At 38.3% G+C, this 20,835-nt stretch overlaps 1 protein-coding gene across 1 annotated transcript in view; it reads left to right on the top strand.

Moving 5' to 3' along the window:
- The window catches only part of UNC13C (unc-13 homolog C), a gene marked incomplete at both ends in the record, with an annotated part of 469,864 nt that overhangs the window by 194,972 nt on the left and 254,057 nt on the right, over window positions 1–20,835 (top strand). Inside the window, one exon of the mRNA XM_080707444.1 lies at window positions 11,256–11,412. Within this exon, the coding sequence (XP_080563570.1) occupies window positions 11,256–11,412 (157 nt within the window). The remainder of the gene's footprint in view (window positions 1–11,255; window positions 11,413–20,835) is intronic.

Here is a 20,835-nt window from a genome sequence, read left to right as displayed (position 1 = left end):
CCTGCATTGTGTCTTAGGAAGTTATGTGGAAGAACACTCCATTAGAAGTTTTAAAATAAACTCTTGAAACATGTTTTCGTGTGTGAAATTAAGCTAGTGCTTACTGTTTTAGGGATTTTATATTAGGAAGACATATGCTTATATCCCAGATTACTAAGGTCTATAATAATTTTGAAAGAAATAAACCATTTCATGGGTGGTTTGTTTGATTTCTTCCATAAAGATATTTTTTAACTGAAAAGATATACAGAGTTTTATGTCCTTGCCATTACCTAGACCATAGAATATTACAGTTTTTTTTTTTTTTTTATCGGTACATTGCAGTCATGCATCTTAATGGGGTACAAGATGGTGGAGATATACAGGTACACATCACCAATTAGGCCTTACTCAGTTCCCACCCATTCTCTCCCCATCCCTCCTTAGTGATTGACTTGGATAGTTTTGTGAATGTACATCATTTGCATTACGGAATTTCCCTCTTCGCCCTCCCACCCCCCTCAGTTAGTTCGCCTTATTTTTAAATGACACTGTCAAGTATCTTTACAGATTATATGACTGTACATTTTACACCTTAAAGATTATACTGGTTTTAAAAAGGAAATTTAAAATTTTTAAAAGAAAAACGCATTATTATAGTGTGGAACCTAGAAGCTCCATAAAGGCCAGATGTTAAAGGCTTAGGGCCAGCATGGCGCTCTTGGGAGGGCGGAACGTTTAACAGGTGAGTGTTCACTGGGTCATGCCCCGAAGGCGGCCTGGGCAGAGCATCCCTCCCAAGCTTTCTTCACTTCCTTGCTGTCGGGAGATAAGCAGCTTTCTCTGTCCAGTGCCCCATTCCTAAAGTCAGTTTCTCCATGGCCCCAAAGCACAAGGGCCAAGTCACCCTGGATAAAAACTCTGAATCCATGAGCCAAAATAAAACCTTTCTCCTCTAAGTCAGGAATCAGACTGACCTACATGTAAAAAGAATTTTTACTTCAAACAAAAAATTAGAAGCTTGATTTTCTTTGATTAACATTAGTACCTAGGTTTACAAAGAATTTTTAGCAATAATCAACAAGGAAAATTAACAATAGGGAAAAGATAGCACATTTAAGTTAATAATATTTAATAGGAGGTAGCTGCTCTCTTTGAACTTATATGAAAATGGTCTGAGAAATAACCAGTGACTTGAGGTCTAAACAAACAATTGGAATATCATGATTAAAAGCTTAAGCATTTGTTGAGGGTGGTGGTGCACGCTTGTAATCCCCGCGCTTGGGAGGCAGAGACAGGAGGATCCTGCAGGTTCAAAGCCAGCCACGCTGGCTTAAGAGACCCTGTTTCCAAATAAAAAAAGAAGTACAAAATAGATCTAGGAGTGTAGCCCGAAGGTAGAAGGGCTTCTAGGAACCCCAGTACCACCCAATAAATAAATAAATAAATAAATAGCTTAAGCATTTGACATTGATATTAAAAAATAGTATTTTTATAGCTCCAGAGTTAATGCTTAGAACAATTAATAGAACATTTAAGTTCTAACACTTAGAACATTCAATTATTATTTTACTTATAAGTCAATAGTTAATAAATTTTTATGATACATGCATATATATGTGACATTCACACACATGTATTTATTGCACTAATACAAAGACATTTGCATCCTTTTTATTTTGGATATTTTTAGGGTTTCCTTTTTTTTTTTTTTCGCAGTACTGGAGATGGAACCCAGGAGCATTCTACTCAGAACTATACCTCCAGCCCTATTTTTTTTTATTCCTTTTTTTGAAACAGTGTCTCGCTAACTTGCGGAGGGCCTCACTAGGTAGCTGAGGCTGTCCATGACCAGTGACCCTCCGGTCTCAGCCTCCAGAATGCTGAGACTACAAGCGTGTGCCACCACGCCCGGCTAGGATTTCCTTTAATCCATATTTTCTAGGCACCTGAGTGTTCTCAGCAGCCGGCTGCTGGCCTTTAAGACACTTAATTCGCCTTTCCGTGTCTTCGTTCATGAGAAGCTCTCTTTTAGATGGGGAGAAGAATTCATCTGCCTCCACTGGCAGAGCATCTTATACTTAGAGAACTTACCAATGGGAGGAACAGTGTAAATCTGTGAATGTTGTTTTGCTAAAAGCAAAGCACAAAAGACTGTGCACACTCCCCAGGGTAGACTGTTCCCAGTGTCTCCCAGCCCTTTCCTCTAACCGCTTCACACCCTATGGCCCGTTCCCCGTTGCACACACTCCATGACAGCCTTGGGAGTCGTACACTCTTTAATGGATACAGGTGTGGGAAATGAGAAATGACTTTCCTGCCCCAGGAGGCCATTACCATGAAATAGGGATGGATTAACAGCACATCTGGGCAGCAGCCTAGACCCATATCTCTAGTGTGCTGGCATATACTGAATCATTCCTAGAAATATCCTCCCATTTCCCTCTTCTTCAGTTAATATTTTAGTAGTTTAAACATTAGTCAGTCACACTAGATATTGTTTAGTCTAGCTATATACATTAAAATTAGAGTACATTCCTCCCAGATACTGGTAAATCTTTAGTTGGGGGCTTTTATTCCCAATGCTGTTGAACTTTTATACCACTTTTTCATTTTGTTGAAAGGTGTCATGCAAGGATTATAGGGGTTACTCTAGGAGCTATCTATCACCTACTGTACCCAGAAATCACCTCAGTTAAATATTAATCAGAAAGTAAAATATTTCTGTCAGTTTTCTAAGATGAATACATGCCTAATGCTCTGGAAAATTTAAAACACTCCTCTTGGCATACCGGTGATAAGTAGAGTGCTATTAACCTTCAAGGTTGCCATCATGGTTACAGCATTCTCTGTTATGTTCTTTAACCAAATGGACACAAAGTAATCGGATGTTATGATGAACTGTCCTATTCAAGGTAACCGAGCGCATGTCCAGTGCTTTTTAAATGTATATGAATATCTTTGGCTCACATTGATACTTTTCTTCATTAAGAAAAAATTATTGCCAGCAATATCATTTCTGGGTGTCTATCCAAAAGAAAGGAAGCCAAACTACCAAACTAATGCATGTGTATCTATGTTCATAGCTGCACAATTCACCATTGCCAAACTATGGAAGCAGCCAAGATGTCCATCAATATATGAATGGATTACAAAACTGTGGGATATGTACACAAGGGAATTTTACTTAGCCATAAAGAAAAGCACAATTACATCATTTACAGGGAAATGGATGGAACTGGAGGACATTATGCTGAGATTAGTCAATCACAAAATAATAAGAAAGTGGATGCTCTCCCTAATATGCAAAAGCTAGGGAGAAATGGATAACGGGAGGAACTCTAGATAAAGAAGGAGATCCTCTAGAGGAGCAAATAAGGCGATCTAACGGAGGGGATGGGAGGGGGAAGAGGGAAACTCTCTAAGCACATGATGAGCTTAAACAAAAACATCAAGGTCAGTCACCAAGCCAAGCATGGGAAGGAGGGATGGGCAGGAATGGGATGGGGTCGGGTAAGGGCTAATTGGGTGATGTGTGCATGTATGTCTCTACAAGATTTTTATCCCATTAAGATGTGTGACTGCAATGCACCAATTAAAAAAAAGGAAAGAAAAATTATTGGTTGACTCCTGCATACAGGAAATCACTATGTTAAATATGGATATAAAGAAATAACTATGCTAAATGAGGATACAAGGACAGTAAAGTATGGCCAAACACATTCCAGAATAAACAGGTGTATTCACAATGTACAACAACAGGGGAGAGGGAAACTTAAAGGAAGTTAAATCAGTATTTGCGCTCCCATGTTCACCACACATCATTCATAATAATCAAGATCCAAAGTCAACTAAAAGATGAAGAGATAAATAAAATGTAGTATTAGTCAGCCTTAAAAAGGAAGGTATCTCAGTTATTTATTTGTATACTTATTTATTTATTGGTACTGGGGACTGTATTCAGGGGCATTTTACCTCTGAACTATACCCTCATACCTTTCTCCTTTTTTGAAATAGGGTCTCACTAAGTCGTACAAGCCTCACTAAGTAGCTGAGGCTGGCTACAAACCTGCAATTGTGTTGTCTCTGCCTCCCATGGACTGGGATTACAGGCACGTACTACTACCATGCTGGGCACTCGTGTTATTTATTATGATATAGTCAAACCTGGAGGAGATTGTGTAAAGGGAAATAAACCAGACACAGAAAGATAAATACTGAGTATTCTCATTCATATGAAAACTCTAAAAACATTGAACTCACGAAAGTAGAGTGTGAGAGCGGAGTGGTGGTTACGAGGGCGGTGGGATGGGAGGGTCGTGGCGAGGCTGGCTAGGGAATGCAAAGTTTCAGATAGGAAGAATAAGTTCAATAGACTGTCTTACAAGATGTTGACTGTAAGCATTCTCTCTGCTATAGAATAGATGACTGGACATGCAGCTTAGAGGAAGGATGATTTATTTGCTCACGATTTCCTTGGGGGTTTTGAGTTCAGAGAGTTACAAGGCTGGGGACCATGGTTCTCAGAGCAAATCAGCAGGAAGCAGAGAGAAGGAGATGCTTACAACTACGCTCCTCTTATCATGGAGGCTGGAATCAGGAGAGTAAGCCAGGGAGAAGGGACCATATATAATATCTAAAGCTGAACATCCAGGGACTGACCGTCTCTAGCCATACCCTATTAACCCAGGCCACCGCCCAGATAAATCCATTGCAGTGGATGAGATTTCAACCAAGCTCTGCTTTTGAGATTGCTACCTTGTTTCTGAGAGGGTCAGAAGGGCATTCTACATGCAAACCACCATAGTAAATTGCAATGTATTATATTTTTGAAATTAACTAAAAAGAGTAGATTTTAAGTCTTCTCACCACCCAAAAATGATAAGTATATAAAGCAGTAAATGTATTATCTTGTTCCAGCCATTATAAATTGTACGTGTATATTTCAAAACAGCATGTTGTATATTACAAATATATATATAATTTGAATTCGTTTTAGGTAGGTTACATGCATCTAGAATTTTTTCCGTTTCTTCCATGTTTTCCAGTTTATTGGAATATGAATTTTCAAAAATAGTTTCTGATGATTCTTCAAAATTCTTCATTATTTATGGTGATGTCTCCTTTTTCATTTCTGATTTTAATCATTTGAGTTGATTCTCAACTCAAATTTGGTTAGCTTGGCTTGTCATTTTTCAATCTTGTTAATCTTTCAAAAATCAGCTTTTGGTTTTATTGATCCTTTGTATTCTTTTATTTGCTATTTCATTGATTTCTGCTCTGATTTTAATTATCTTCTGCCTTCAGCTGACTTTGGAATTATACTCTTCCTTTTTTTCTGGGTCCTTGATATGTGTCATTAGGTTATTTATTTGATGACTTTCTGTTCTTTCTTATGTGAGGACTCAATGCTATAAATTTTCCTCTTAACACTGCCTTCAAAGTGTTCCATAGATTTTGGTACATCATGTCTCAATTTTCATTTAATTCCATGAATTTTTTATTTTTCCCCTATTTCTCTTCTGACCAGTCCTCATTCAAGAATGTATCATTCCGTATTCATGTATTTATGTGATTTCTTTTGGTCTGTTGACTTCTACTTTCATTCCATTGTGATCTGAAAGAGATGCAGGTAATAATATTCCATCTTTTGAATTTGTTGGTGCTTGATTTGTGGCCCAGGATATGAGCTATTTTGAAAAAGGTTCCATTGGCAGCTGAGAAGAATGTGTATTCCTCTGTTGCTGGTTGAAATATTCTGTATATATCTATTAGGTTCAGTTGATTTATAGTGTTCATTAGATCTCAGGAGTATTCATGATCTTTTGTCTTGAAGATTGATCTAGTGGCATGCATGGTGTGTTAAAGTCTCCTAGTATTATTGTACATATGGGTCAATTTAGAACTGATGCCCTGCGGGTTTGTTTTATAAATGTGGGTGCACCCATATTTGGGTTTTTCAATTAACAATAAAAGATATGCAAATTATATAGCCACTATAGAAGACAGTATGTAGGTTCTTCAAAAAATTAAAATTAAGATTTTTATATTATCCAGCAATCTCACTATTGCATATATGTCCAAAGGAAGTGAAGTCAGTATGGCAGAAAATCAATTTTTCTATTCTTATTGCAGTATTACTCATGCTCACCAAGAAAAGGAAACAAACTCGTGTTTACAACTGAGTAAATGACAGAAATGTGGTGCATATGTATCCTCGAGTACTATTCAGACATTTTAAAAACAACTTATTATTTGTGACAACATATTTGGAGCTGTAAATTACTCTATTATGTGAAATTAATCCAGGCACAGAAAGACAAGTGTCCCATGATCTCACTCAGAATATGAAAAAGTTGATTTCATAGAGGTTGAGAATACGATGGTAGCTAATAGAGGCTGGGAAAAGTGGGACAGGCAGTAAGCGGACAGAATAATGGGTATAAAACCATAATTAAGTGGATAGAATCATGACCATGTAGTGTATATTACAAAAATCTGAAAATAAAAAAGTGATAAGTATTTGAGGAGACAGATATGTTTAACTGATTTAAACATTACCCAATATAAATATGTATAAAATATCACATGGTGCCACAAAAATGTACCTACTATTTATATTTATTAAGATAAATTTAAATTTTAAAAAGTTAAAGAAAAAGAAACAGGGTGGAGTATAATTTAAAAGGAGGCCTACTGTTGTGGTTAAGAGAAGGTTCTGACCTTGTCTGGATTCTATTCTTGGAGCATCTTACTTTATTATCTTATGGGGAAAGTTAGAAAAGGGAAGAAAATGTTTAATTACAATGAGTCTGGGAGAAGATATTAGACTTCAGAAAAACAGTAAAACAAAACAAGCCCAAACAACCATGTGTTTATTGAAAAACTGAACTCTCATGGTCATTTACTTACATGCTGTTTTCATGCTGCTCATTATGAAACAGCAGTTTTTCCATCTGTTTTTTACATTTTGTAATCATATTAAATCTTCAGTTACAGCATGATCATCTGTGCTTTCTTGTTTTTTTGTCTAGAGTTCCTCCTATGACCCTTTTTTCCCCTAGCTTCCGCTTATTAGGGAGAGCATCTGATTTTTTACTTTTTGCGACTGACTACTCTCAATTAGCATAATGTTCTCCAGTTCCATCCATTTTCTTGCAAATTATGTAATTTTGTTCATTTTTTATGGCTGAGTAAAATTTTATTGTATACATCTCCCATAGTGTTATAATCCATTCATCTGTTGATGGACATCTTGGCTGGTTCCATAGATTGCAAGTTGTAAATTGTGTGGCTATGAACATAGATATCAAAACCAGGCTTAAAACTATTCTGTGAGTTAACCATATGGAGAAATATGAAAATAAACACTACTTTCTCACCCTGTACAAGAGTCAATTCAAGATGGATCAAAAGCTTAGGACTCAGACCAGAATCTCTGCAGCTCCTTGAAGAGGGCATAGGTCCAACACTGTAACCTTTCTCAACAAGACCCCCCAAAAACAAGAAATTAAAAGGAGAATCAATACATAAGATTGCATTAAACTGAAAAGCTTCTTCACAGCAAAGGAAACAATAAAGAATCTCAAAAAGTGCTGACAGAATACCAGAAAATTCTTGCCAACTATTTCTCCAGTAGAGGACTAATATCTATAATACACAGAGAAACTCACCACTAAGAGAACAAATAACATAATCAAAATGGGCAAGTGAACTAAATTGACATTTCACAAAAGAAATTCAAATGGCCTATAAATGTATGAAAAAAGTTCAACATCATTAGCAACCAGAGAGATGCAAATCAAAACTATCCTGAGATTCCACGTAACTCAATTAGAATAACAATCATTCAAAACAAATAAAACAAATATTGACAAGGATGTGGAGAAGTGGGAACTCCAATACATTGTTGGTAGAAAAAAGGTATAAAAGTTCCTCAGAAGAATGGAAAGAAACCTACCATATGATCCAGCAATCCACTTCTGGGTATCTACCCAAAAGAGTGAAAACCAAACTACCAAACTAATGCATGCATATCTATGTTTATGAGTGCACAATTCACAATTGCCAATCTGTGGAACCAGCCAAGATGTCTGTCAACAGATGAATGGATTATAAAACTGTGGGTTCTATGCACAGTGGAATTTTACTCATCCATAATGAAGAACAAAATTATGTCATTTGCAGGGAAATGGATGGAACTAAAGGACATTATGCTCGGTGAGATTAGTCAGTCACAAAAAATAAAACATTAGATGCTCTCTCTAATATGTGGAAGCTAGAAAGAAAAAAAGTCAAAGGAGGAACTCTAGGTGAAAAAGGAGAAGCCATAGATGAGCAAATAAGGTGATATAGCTGAGGATAATGGGACAGGGAAGAGGGAAATTCCCTAATGTACATGACATGCATTCATAAACATATCAGCGTCAACCAGTAAGCCAAACATGAGAAGGAGGGTGGGGCAGGGAATGAGGCAGGAGTTGGGTCAGGGCTAACTGGGTGATGTGTGCATGTATACCTCCACCATCTTGCACTCCATTAAGATGTATGACTTCAGTTGCCGGGCAGTGGCACACGCTTGTAATCCCCGTGTGTGGGAGGTGGAGACAGGAGGATCATGCAGGTTCGAAGCCAGCCACGCTGGCTTAAGAGACCCTGTTTGCAAATAAAAAATATATATATAAAGAATAGGTGTCTGGGAGTGTAGTCCCGAGGTAGAGGGTTTTCAGGAACCTCAGTACCACCAAAAAAAAAAAAAAAAAAAAAAAAGATGTATGACAATCCACCAGTGGAAAGTTGAACAAAAGATCACTGTGAAGTTTGTCAAGTCCAGTAACTTCTTTTCTGTCCTTATTGTATAAATTTGGTCACATACTTAGTGTTAATCATCACTTTTTTCTTCATACCCTACTCCCGATTCTACTTTCCTTTTACCTATTTTTGTTTGTTTCCATTTCAAAACCTTTTTGTCTCTACTAATAATCCAGCAATCCCATTACTCGATGCACACAAGCACACACGCACGCGCAGGCACACACACCCACGCACGCACATACATGCACGCACACTCACATGGATTTTTTCCTTGTTATTCCACTGGTGTCTTTTATATCAGTGTCTCCCCATTCCACACTCCGACATTTCTCATTTTAATCTGTGGATTCTCCTAAGTGATCTTATTCTTCCTGGTGGTGCACACTGATGATCTTAATTTGAGGTTTCCAGTCCAGGTCTCTAGATTCATAACAATCCTATTCAGTCCCTACAAGCCCGGTAAACTCAGATTTGACAGAATATATCATTCCCACTTTCACATCCCTCTTTTCTGTTTTGTTTTTTTTTCTCATTTGGCAGAAGCACTGTTCATCCACTCACCCAAATCAAAAACTTGTACCTTAAGCTTTTCTCTACCCCTCCCTGCCTATCACAAGTCCTGACAGTTTGTCCTCTTTCAGTGTTCCTCTACCCTCCTCCCCACCTCCACACTACTGCCACAAATCAGACACTCGTCGTCCCTGCCCTGCCCAGGTAGATTCTTTTCTGCACTCATTTTCCTTAAGCGCATCCTCCTAGCAGCGCCTCATCCCCAGATCATCTACTTAAAACACAGATCTGATGATGTTGCTTCCTGTTCTCTGTAGAAGAACTAGAGTTCCTTGGGGGAAATATTTTCCTTATATTTGCTTCATGAGATTTTGAGCTTTGTTGAAAAAAGTCTTTTGACCTATAGAAGGTCCAACTTACCTAACACTGTTACAGGACTCTGCATACACCCAGCTTTGTCTCTGGCTATATTAGGTCTCGAATGTTTTCCTTTAGATCTGGGTTCTGTCAATGTAAAATCGATAAAGTTCACTGAATACAGTATTTCTTTCCATTGTCTTGGTTTGTACTCTTCTATTTCTCTGAAGAACATTCTCCGTCAGTGGTTTGGAGCTCTGTGCTTGGCTTAGCTGTTTCTGGTCATTCACCAGCTCATAGCCTGGCTTCATTTTGGGAAGTCTTCCTGACCTTCCTCACCAGGATGGGCACATATCTTCCAATTCAGTGTCTTCAGAGCACTCTGCTTGCCTCTTGTCATAACTGTCTCATAATTATCTTAAACATTTTATGTGATGAATAGTAGACTCAGTCCTCAAAGCCTACCACAATGTTCAGCAGTACAGAATACAATATGCCGAGCAGGGCATGGTGGTACAGGCTTGTAATACCAGTACTTGGGAGGCTGAGACAGGAAGATTGCAGGTTCATGACCATCCGCAGCTGCTTAGGCCCTTTGCAACTCAGTGAGACCCTGTTTCAAATTAAAGAATAAAAAATAGGGCTGGGGATGTAGCTTGGAGGTAGAATGTGCCTGGGTTTGATCCCCAGTACCACCAAAAATAATAATAATAATAATAATAATAATAATAATAATAATAATAAATATACATTCAGTTTTAGTTGGTAGATAAACTACTAAGGTCTAAGAGTAAAAGAGAATCAGATTATATACTGAAAAATTCTTGCCTCCTGCATATTTTATCTTTCACTTCTATGATAAGCCATCCCTTCATTTTCCAAACCTTTTGTTACAGTTCAAATGAAACAGGTTCCTTGAGCGAAGTAACAGAACTGAACACACGTGATGCTTTTGATGGTTACAAATGATACTATTATTCAAGGTTTAAAAGAAATGGTCTTTTCAGCATAAAGCTGGCATAATTCAATCTTTCCTCACTATTCATCTGTTAATCTAGTTAAAGCCCTTCTATAAAAAAGGGCTTAGAAAACAGAATTGCTTGCTAAAGATATTCCTTTCTGAAAAATAAAGAAGAAAAGCTCACACACTGGACTCAAGTCAGATGTACAGTTGACTAGCTCAGTGCGCACCGAGAGGGGGGCCTCTTGGACTTCACAGAGAATACAAAGGCCAAAGAACGTTTTGGGAACTGAAATACTCGGGGGCAGTGTCAGGGGGCGATGGAGACCCCTGCGCTGTTGCTTTCTGACGCTGTTAAGTTCTATTGAAAATCACACTTTTGGTGTGTGCACACCACAACCTCACAGTTGAAAGGAAATCTCTACAACCCTGTGGCGAATCGCTAATTAATCTACTTAACATTTGTGAATGGGGAATTTTCAGAGGCTGAAAATTTTCTCTTTCATTTAGAGATTGCGGTGGTTTGCTGGCCTTTTCATAGATTGACTGACTTAATTGTTGGCCTGGGAAGATAAGCTGTTAAGTGAGTTAATCGGCGTCAGTTTTAAAACACTTCCTGTCTCCTGTCTTTCAGGCACTTTTCATGCCTGTCTTCTAAGTACATGTACCCTGGTGTTCCTGGTGTCATGAGCACCTTGCTGGCTAATATAAACGCTTTCTATGCTCACACGACTGTCTCAACAAATGTGCAGGTTTCTGCCTCAGATCGATTTGCGGCTACCAACTTTGGAGTAAGTATACATTTTCTTTTTGTTTTTGTTGTCAGTGCTGGGGGTAGAACCGAGGGCTTCGTACATGCTAGGTAAATACTCTACCAGTAGACTACATCTGCATCCCAGTATAAGTTTTGAACTTTAAAATTCTCACTGGCAGCCAGGCGTGGTGGCGCACACATGTGATCCCAACATTCGGGAGGCTGAGACAGGAGATTGTGGTTCACAGACAGCCTCAGCCCTTAGCAACTCAGTGAGACCCTGCTTCAAAATAAAAAACAGCGCTGAGGGTGTGGCTGGAACTCCCCTGGGTTCCATCCCCAGTACTGCAAAAGAAAAGAATTGCCAGGTGGCTTATGGGAGTTGCACTTTCAAGAACTTTAGACTCAAAACATTCTTCAATGGTATTTCAGAAGGGGCATCTAGGGAATTTCTTTTAGTATAATGGACTAAAGCTCTAAGTTTATTCAAAGCACTTTATAAACTTTTTTGACAGTCAAAAGAGATATTCACTTGATTGAATCTTCATATCTGGAATGATCTTTTTCAGTGAGGGACAGCATACACTTTGTAAGAATATGGTGGGATTTAGCCGGGCGTGGTGGCGCACGCTTGTAATCCCCGCGCTTGGGAGGCAGAGACAGGAGGATCGCGCAGGTTCGAAGTCAGCCGCGGGCGCTGGCTTAGGAGACCCTGTTTCCAAATAAAAATGTAAAAATAGGTCTGGGAGTATAGCCCGGAGGTAGAAGGGCTTCCAGGAACCCCAGTACCACCAAAAAAAAAAAAAAAAGAATATGGTGGGATTTTATAGGGCTTCTCCTTCTACATTTAGGATTTACAGTCTTTTAGATATGGTTGCCTGGTAAGTGTGAGAGTGGCTGCCTTTTCTGGAGCCTATCAAGCTCCATTAGTATTTTTATTGGTAACTGATGGATAATGGCACATTCCCTAAAAGTAAAAAAAAAAAAAAATGCAGGTATATAAAATGATGTCCATGAGATTCACCAGTACCTAATGAAAGCTGTCTACCTGAAGTGTCCAGCAGGGGCATGGGGTGGGAACAAGGAGAAGGCTCACCAAGGCACCAAGGTCTGCGTGCATGTATGCCTCTATCACCCTGAATTTCATCAAGATCTATGATTACAATGCACCAATTAAAAAACACGTTGAAAAATAGAAATGCAGGGATTGGATCATAAAAAGTCTTGAAAGTGTATTTATTGCATCCCTGATGCAAACTCATTTTTCATGAGTGAAATTGGCAAGACCAGAAATGGGACGTAAATTAAAAGTGATCCCAAATAAAGTCATAAGTTTAGGCTGAGACAAAATTAGTGAAGGTAGAGAAAACAGGACAGATTCCAAGCTTTTCAGGGCATGAAATCAGCAGCATCAACAGCACTTGGTGTTTTTGTGGACCTGGCCAGTGACAGGAGGAGAGAGACAGGGGAAGGTTCCCAGGTTTCCGACAGGAGCCAGTGGGTAGGTGCCGGTGTTGTGTAGTAACAGCACAGACCCACATGGCGTGCGCCACAGCATAGAGACAACCGAGTCACCACCAGCTGAACGGATGAAAACCTAATCACAAAGAACGTGTGCTGCCCTGTTTACTCTTCTTGTACCCTATTCATCTAAGTCAGCATGTGCACGAGGTGGTTTGCAGTGAACCAAACTGGCAAGTAGCTGCTGTTTAATGACAAAATAAAAAGGCTACTCCTAACAAGCTGGACATGGTGGTGCATGATGGTAATCCCAACATTTGGGAGGCTGAGACAGGAGGATCTGGGTTCGAGGACAGTCTCAGCTACTTAGTGAGGCCCTTTGCAACTCAGTGAGACCCTGTTTCAAAATAAAGAATAAAAAAATAGGGCTGTGGTTGTAGCTTGGAGGTAAAATGCCCCTGGGTTCCATCCTCAGTACAGCAAAAAAAAAAAAAAAAAAAAAAAATTACTACTACCAAAGACCTCTGTTTGGAGTCATGGAGTTTGAGGTATTATGGGAATTAGCAAGCCAAGTCAGCCACCTAAACCTCAATTTATTAATCTGTTCAAGAAAGACAATAATGTTGGCTCTAACACATTTCTCAAATTTAAGATGATGGTCCAATGAGATTTTTAAAAAATGGCAATGCAGATTGTGAAAGCTCAAAGTGTAGAGTTATATTAAGTGTGTTCCACCTGAGTATAGCAAATACACCAGCAACTACTTTAGTTAGGCAGGTTAACTCTTGTAGGACCCAGGACCAAAGAGCATCCCCTAGTCAGCTCTACAAAATGCCAATAGGACCAAATACCGGGGCAGAGTACAGTTTACAGTTTTGTTATAAAAACTCCATCTTGGTGGCAAAACTCGTTGTCTTGGGAGTTCACCTATAACATAAAGCATTTTGTGTTATGAAATTGTTTTGCTTCTGATATTCTGCCTGTACACATTGTGGAGAATAAGCCAATCTTGTGGAACACCGAGCCTTTCTACCTCTGTGAAAAAAAGATGTGGTTATATGATTCATATCTGCCATAAAAGCCATCTAGAGGAAAATTAAATAACATGATTCTTTACTTCACCCTGACCAAGAGAAGGGAAAGCAGATTAATTTCAGTACATTTAAAGTTTCAGCAGCAACATGGTTATAGCAAATTTTATTTGATAAATCCAATAACTTGTTGTAGAATAGGGTCAAGGAAAGAAACAGTTCTTCAGACTATGACTTGATGATATGGTGAATTGGCATGTGAATTTGCATTTTTTTGTGACTATTGAAAAAAAACTGCTATTTTCTGAGTTCAATATAGTGAGCATAATGTCTCCAATCTTCACTTTGGAGTCCCAGATTTTTATTCACCTCACTACAGAAGCAGACATGATAACTTGGGACCCAGTGACAATTACATAGTACCTTCTGTATGCTTTTCAAAGGTTTAAGCCAGACATATTGTCTCCAGTAAGTAAACAAATAATAAATAAGTAAAATTGGCCAAAGGGAAATATTTTCCATAATTATATAATTAATAAAAACCAAGCAAATTCTTAAGAAAAGAAAAGCATTATTTTCACAAGTTTAGACATTAGTAGGAGTAGCAGTTGTCATACTGGGGATGCATCCAGAGGCAATCTACCTCTGAGCTACATTCCCAGCTCTATTCTATTTTACTTGATTTTTATTTTGAAACAAGGTCTTACTAAGTTTCTGAAGGTCTTGTTAAATTGTTGACTCAGGCCTTGAACCTGCAATTCTTCTGCCTCTGCCTTCCAAACAGTGGTGTGTGCCACCATACCCATCGCAGACTTTTTATATAAAAATATTATTTTAAGTCATGATGTAGATGAAAAAGAATAAAGTAAGGACAGACCCTTGAACATAAAGTAGGATAAGCAATGTTTACTGAGGAAAATAATTAGAAAAACTGTATAAAATGATAATAAAAAGGGATGTTATAAAAAGCAAGATAAACTATTTAAGGGAAAGAGTAGGGTATTTCCCACTGTCATTTTAGACAATTCAAGTAAGATGAGAAAAGAAATGAGCACATTGTATTATACAAGAAGGAGATCACCTTCACCAATGAGCTAGTTGTTCTGAGGCTTTTTTCACAGGCTGGTTAATTAGTGGCAGATGAACAGTTATAGAAATCAGAGTCCATCTATTCATTCAATTAAAAATAAAAAATTAAGTTTTTAAAAGAGAGTTGTATAATTGAACAATGCCAACAATATAACGATAAATGAGTAAGCAATGTTACAAACTTCACAGTTTAATTCTAGTAATGAACACACACACACACACACACACACACACACACACACACAGGTTTAGCCTGGAAGCGCATGCACTAAAATGCCAGTGACAGGATTAAGGCTGATATTTTGTGGGTGTTATTTTATATCCATCTCTATAATAAAAAAGAAACTTTCTATATTAAATTTGTATAAATTTTATAATAATCTGAAAAATCAGTGAAGTGGGCAAGAAAATGGACTAGTCTTTCAAGGGAATTGAGTGAGGGGGAAAAACATTGGACAAGAATAAGGATTTGTCACAAACTTTGTTTTTCCTCTCTGGTCGGGCAGGATTTTTTGTTATTCCATAAGAATAGGTGACCCTCTTTATACACTGGTAGGAAAGGAGCTAGTTCCAACAGTAGGGCTGCACAGTTGTCAGAAGGGAGAATGAATGATGGGGCATGTCCCAGGGGAGACAGAAGGAAGTGGCCAACTGGACAGATGGCGAGGCTGTTCTTTAGAACGGGACAGGAAATTTGAGATAGGAAATGTGAGACAGGTGATTTCTCTTCTGAAATTTAAGGAGATAGTGTGAGTCTTTGCAAAGAACAGTAAGCATCAGAGAGATAGGAGATAGAGAGGTAAAATTTGGGGGAAGTCATAGCCAGCGTCCTTAGCCTTCTCTGCAGTGATCTCCAAGTTTAGGAAATCTTGCCTATCACACGAGGGTGGTGAATTGATGCCAGGACAGAGCAAGGTGCTAAGGGCTTAGTAAGCTAAAAAGAGAAACGCAAAGAGGAATGTTTCAGAGGCACGTAAGAGGAATTTCTATTAAAGCTAAGGGTAACATCCAGTGTTAGCACAGATATCCTGTAAATTGGACATACTGAGAATATTTACATCAGAGAAATCAACAAATGTTAAAAATCAAAGACTTTGGCTTTTTTTTAAACCAACATACCACTGAGTGTAGTTTTTTTTTAAATCAAGATCAAAGACTTACGGAAGACAATGACTCTTGTGTTGAATAAACTCATGGATAGATCAGGGATTGGGAAGGCGGATAATTCATTGGGGCTCAGATGACTATCTTAATTTTGCAGATTTTCTTAGGAAATTTATTAGTGAGTTATATTAAGATACAAATAGCCACTAAATTTCTGCTAAACTTGGTGTTTACCTAGCTCTTTGTTTTTGATAATTATATACACCCTCTTTGACATAGACAGTGCAGTGCAGGACACAAGCAAAGACAGTAACAAATAGTTTCTACTGTTTTATGTGTTCTTTTCTTTATACACTTATTATTTTCATATAGATTGACAAGTAAATAGATGACATAACGTCCTCTGGAAGGCAATGGAAAGACTGAAAGATAAGGGTTGACCTTTACTCTCTTAGGCTTATTCTCTAATAAGCTAATGATACAAATATGTATTTAAAATACAGCTATTAAGCCAGGCATGGTGATGCACGCTTGTGATCTCAACATTCAGGAGGCTGAGACCAGAGGATCGTGGTTCGCGGACAGCCTCAGCTACTTAGCGAAGCCCTCCACAACTTAGTGAGACCCTGTTTCAAATAAAAGAATAAAAACTAGGACTAGGGGTGTAGCTCAGTGGTAGAATGCCCCTGGGTTCCACCCCCAGTACCACAAAGATAATCACAGTGTTTATAAATAATTTGAGATTAGAAGTATAGATGATTGATTACCTTCAGGACAAAGGGATGATGGGAACTATTCTCAAAGTCCAAGAAGTAGTACAAAAATTACCATAGATGTGGGAAGATATGCTACTACAGACAAGTAGGAGATGCAAAGCTAGTTTTAAAAAAAGTATGTAACGCAGCCTTACCTACCGAGGAGGGCTGGTGGAATCAGAGATGGAAGCCTAGAGGAGGCTGAGTTATTGGACTGATATCAGATAATGGAGGGACTTTATTGCTGATTAGGATGTTTTAATTTTATTCATAAAACATAAAATACAGTCAAATTTAATTGAATTTCTGATTGAAGAAAGATTACTCTGTCCCGGAAATTTTGTGGAGGGGAAACATAAAGTGTGTACCAGACAGGGTTCAGGTGTAGTGATAGGAACCATCTTATCAAGTGTAAGTCAAAGGGAATTTAACAGAGAGAATTAGCTGCTTATAATATAGGAAGGCCTGCAGGAGGTTACTTGCATAGTACTTCTCAAAATAGCACAGTTAAATAGGTTTATAAGGAAAACTATAAGCTTTCCTACAATCAGGAGTGTAGGAAACCAGGACTCGGCCTGTACTGTCAATGCAACTCTCTTTTCAAAACCATGAAGCTATTGACAAAAAAATGGAAAACAAGTGTCTCCATAAATTGACTTAGGCAACAGAAGTAGGCCAATTAGCAGGCAGCGAGCACCGATCTCAGGCCTGCTTCCCAGCAGCAGACTCAGAGCTTGTGCAGCTAATATGCAAAGACCAAGGGCATTGCAGAAAGCTGGTGGGAAGGAGTAGGGAAGGATGGTGTTTAGTATTCCACTCTCAGAACTGCAGGAAGTCATACTGCAGCAAGGAGAGATGAGTGAAGCAGTCCTTGGTTTTAAACAGGAGGACTGGATGGATGCTCAGGGAGAAGGTACCCATGCTATTCTTGGCATGGCAAGGCAATACTGAAATCTAGATGATGCTTTAGAGAGAAAAATGTGCTATGGCCAAAGAAAGGACAGCTGTGGGAAACATTTTGAAAATATTGTTTCTTCTTGTACACCATTAAGATGTATGACTACAATGCACCAATAAAAGGGTAAAGGTAAGGCTCCAAAGGGCCAAACCAAAAAATAAACTTGAAATATATGTATGTATATACATTAGCTTATATACACAAACACATATATGTATGCATATATATACACATATACAAACACATATGTGTATATATATGTATACACACACACACACACACACACACACACACACACATATATATATATATATATATATATATATATATATATATATATACACACACACACATGAATTTTTAAAGCTTCCTTTCTCTTTAGGTCACTGACACGATTCCCCCATATACAGACCATAAATCTTACAAAATTAAAGAAAATTATTATCTAACAAAAAGATTGTTTCTTTATGATATGCCAAAGGATTAGTATGAACAGAGGCTGATCTGGGTTTTGTGTTGTCTAAACCTTCTATAGTTTGAGGGAATGCTCTTTAATAATATAAGATTTCTGATATAAATCCAGTATAAAAAATAATATTTGTGATAAAGACCATGAGCATTACAGACTCCAGGAAAAAAAACCTAATGTTTTCATTGGTTGTTTGACACACCTCTATGATACTTTTCTATGGTTTTTGGCTATTGAATCTTTGATCATTTCTTCCCATGACAAAAATTCTAAAGAAAAAAACTTGTAGAAAGAAAAAAGACAAGTGAATTTTTTAACTAGCAAAGTTAATCAATAATTTATTTTCTCTTTACAAATTATCGGTTTTGCTATATATTTTACTAATTTTTTCTCAAAATTGGGAAAACATCTTTATATTTCTTTCATGTAAAAGCAAAAAATGACACATAAGGGAATCAATTAGCTAAGGTCTATTTTATTTTATATTATTTTATTTTGTTTGGTGGTACTGAGGGTGGAACCCAGGGGCTTTCTACCCCTGGGCTACACTACCAGACCTATTTTAAACTTTATTTGAAACAGGGTCTCACTAAGTTGCTGAAAGCCTCACTCAGTAGCTGAGGCTGGCTCAAACCTGCATGATTCTCCTGTCTCACCCTCCAAGGACTACTTTGCACTGGAGGAGAAAAGCCAGAACTCAGTCTGAACTCAACCCACTGAAACAGAAGGTTGGAGGACTTTTACCAGCTATGATAAGTTAGAGTTGATTCTTGAAGTCTGCTCAGCAGAAGCATTGATCAATTGGGATATGTCAAGAATATGCAGTTAATCTGAGTTTGTGGCTTGTTTTCTTCCTATGAGCTATCTGTGTTTGCTAACTGACACCCATTCAAAGTTAGGCTCCTGCCTTTTCAAAGAGGCTGAGATACAGGGGTGCTCTTTCCTTGATGGTTATATTTCCGAGGAATGGCTCCCAAGCCTCTCAGGAAAACCTCCGTGGAGTCTAAAACTAGCAAGGAGCATTTTTAAAAAGAAAAGGTTTATATATGAAAGAGGCAGAGAAAGAATATGGAAGTTTTCCGTAGAAAATTCTCTAAGGGAGGTCAGAACCTAGAGCCAAGAAGAAGCCTGTCTAAAATTTATCCAGGCTGAGGAAACCTTAGGCTGTCTTGGTGAACACATGTCAAAAACCTTCACTCTCTAGTCCTTTGTAGACAGTTTGCTGACCCCTGGCCTAGTGTTTCTTATCAACTAAGCCCACATTTTTATTACCAATAATACTTAGTACTATGATGACTGGGTTGCTTCCTTTTAGAAATACAGGCTCTTATCTGATACAAAGAACTAAAGAATGCAGTGGTTTCCAGTACTGTGACACCCCTCAGGGGAAGCGTCTTTTAATCATTCAGTCTTGAGTTACTCCTCAAACCGCGCCATGCAGCCATTGGGCCTCCTTTGTTCTTCCAAAGGCAATCTCACTCTAGTTAAATAAAAATATGGTAAATGAAATTACATCTCAAGCTGCCCTTGCTGCTTAAAGAATCTCTTTGAAAATTCAATTCAAATTCAGCATCACACTTTTAATTTCACATCATCTAATATTGTCTGTAATTCCTTGACAACAAACACAGCAGTCTCCACGGTTTCTAGCTGGGCCCTGAAAGACCTGAGTGGGGAGACCAATTGTAAGATGTGTATCAGTCAGAATTCTGTTCAGCTGCCTAAAGCAGAGGCTCAAATAAATTTAGAAAAACAAGATTTTTTTTTAACCCCTGTAACTTAATGCTAGAGGTAAAGAATTTAGGACTCTTGTAATTGTTCAGGATTGTAATTTTTAAAAAGTGTGAATAAATGTCAGCAGGGCAGTGGTGAGAGCTCCATCTAGCTTCTTGCTCTACCTGCTTAATATTTGCTTAGCTTTTCAACTTTTAGGCAAAAAAAAAAATAGACTCTACTTTTTAGTGTCTCAGGTGGGGAGAAAAAGGGAGAAGTGTTAGGGCAAAATAAAATCTATATTCAACAAATAATTCTAAGCAAACACTGGCAAAGCTAACACAATCTGCCAGGAATTCTTTTAGGATCTCTTCAAATCATTAACTGAGCCCTTCCCTCTCTAGTAAGCTGTATCTTCTTGCCCCAAAACATGCTGCATTGCCATCCCTGGAGGAAAAAGGGCCCAAGATGGTATTTCCTACTGGGCACATTTGGCCCATGATGTTCTATTAGTAAGGAACAGTAGAGGAATTGAAACTGGGCAGACGGCCAGCACAGTTGGCCCAGTGGGTGTAACGGGGTCAGTGATTTGGGCCGTGGCACGGTGGATCAGAGTCACTTCAGCTGCCTTTATGATTTGCGCCAATCACAGAGGTCAGAGAAAGCATCCAGAGACATGACATGAATCCTACTGACTTTTACAGTCACCTGGATGATTGACTTTACTGCAGCCTTCAACTGATTATTGTAGTGGCTCTTATTTTTTTTCATTTTGGCCGAGAGCCGCTGATCCACGTGGCTCAAAGTTGGGGAGCCAGTAAAGGACAGCGTAGGACAGGCTGCCTCTAGGTCTAAGACATTCAACTCATGTGAATTTTCA

The sequence above is a fragment of the Muscardinus avellanarius genome (assembly GCF_963383645.1).
Source record: "Muscardinus avellanarius genome assembly, chromosome: 12".
In the NCBI taxonomy this organism is placed as follows: domain Eukaryota; kingdom Metazoa; phylum Chordata; class Mammalia; order Rodentia; family Gliridae; genus Muscardinus; species Muscardinus avellanarius.
This window is presented reverse-complemented; position numbering and strand designations above follow the sequence as displayed.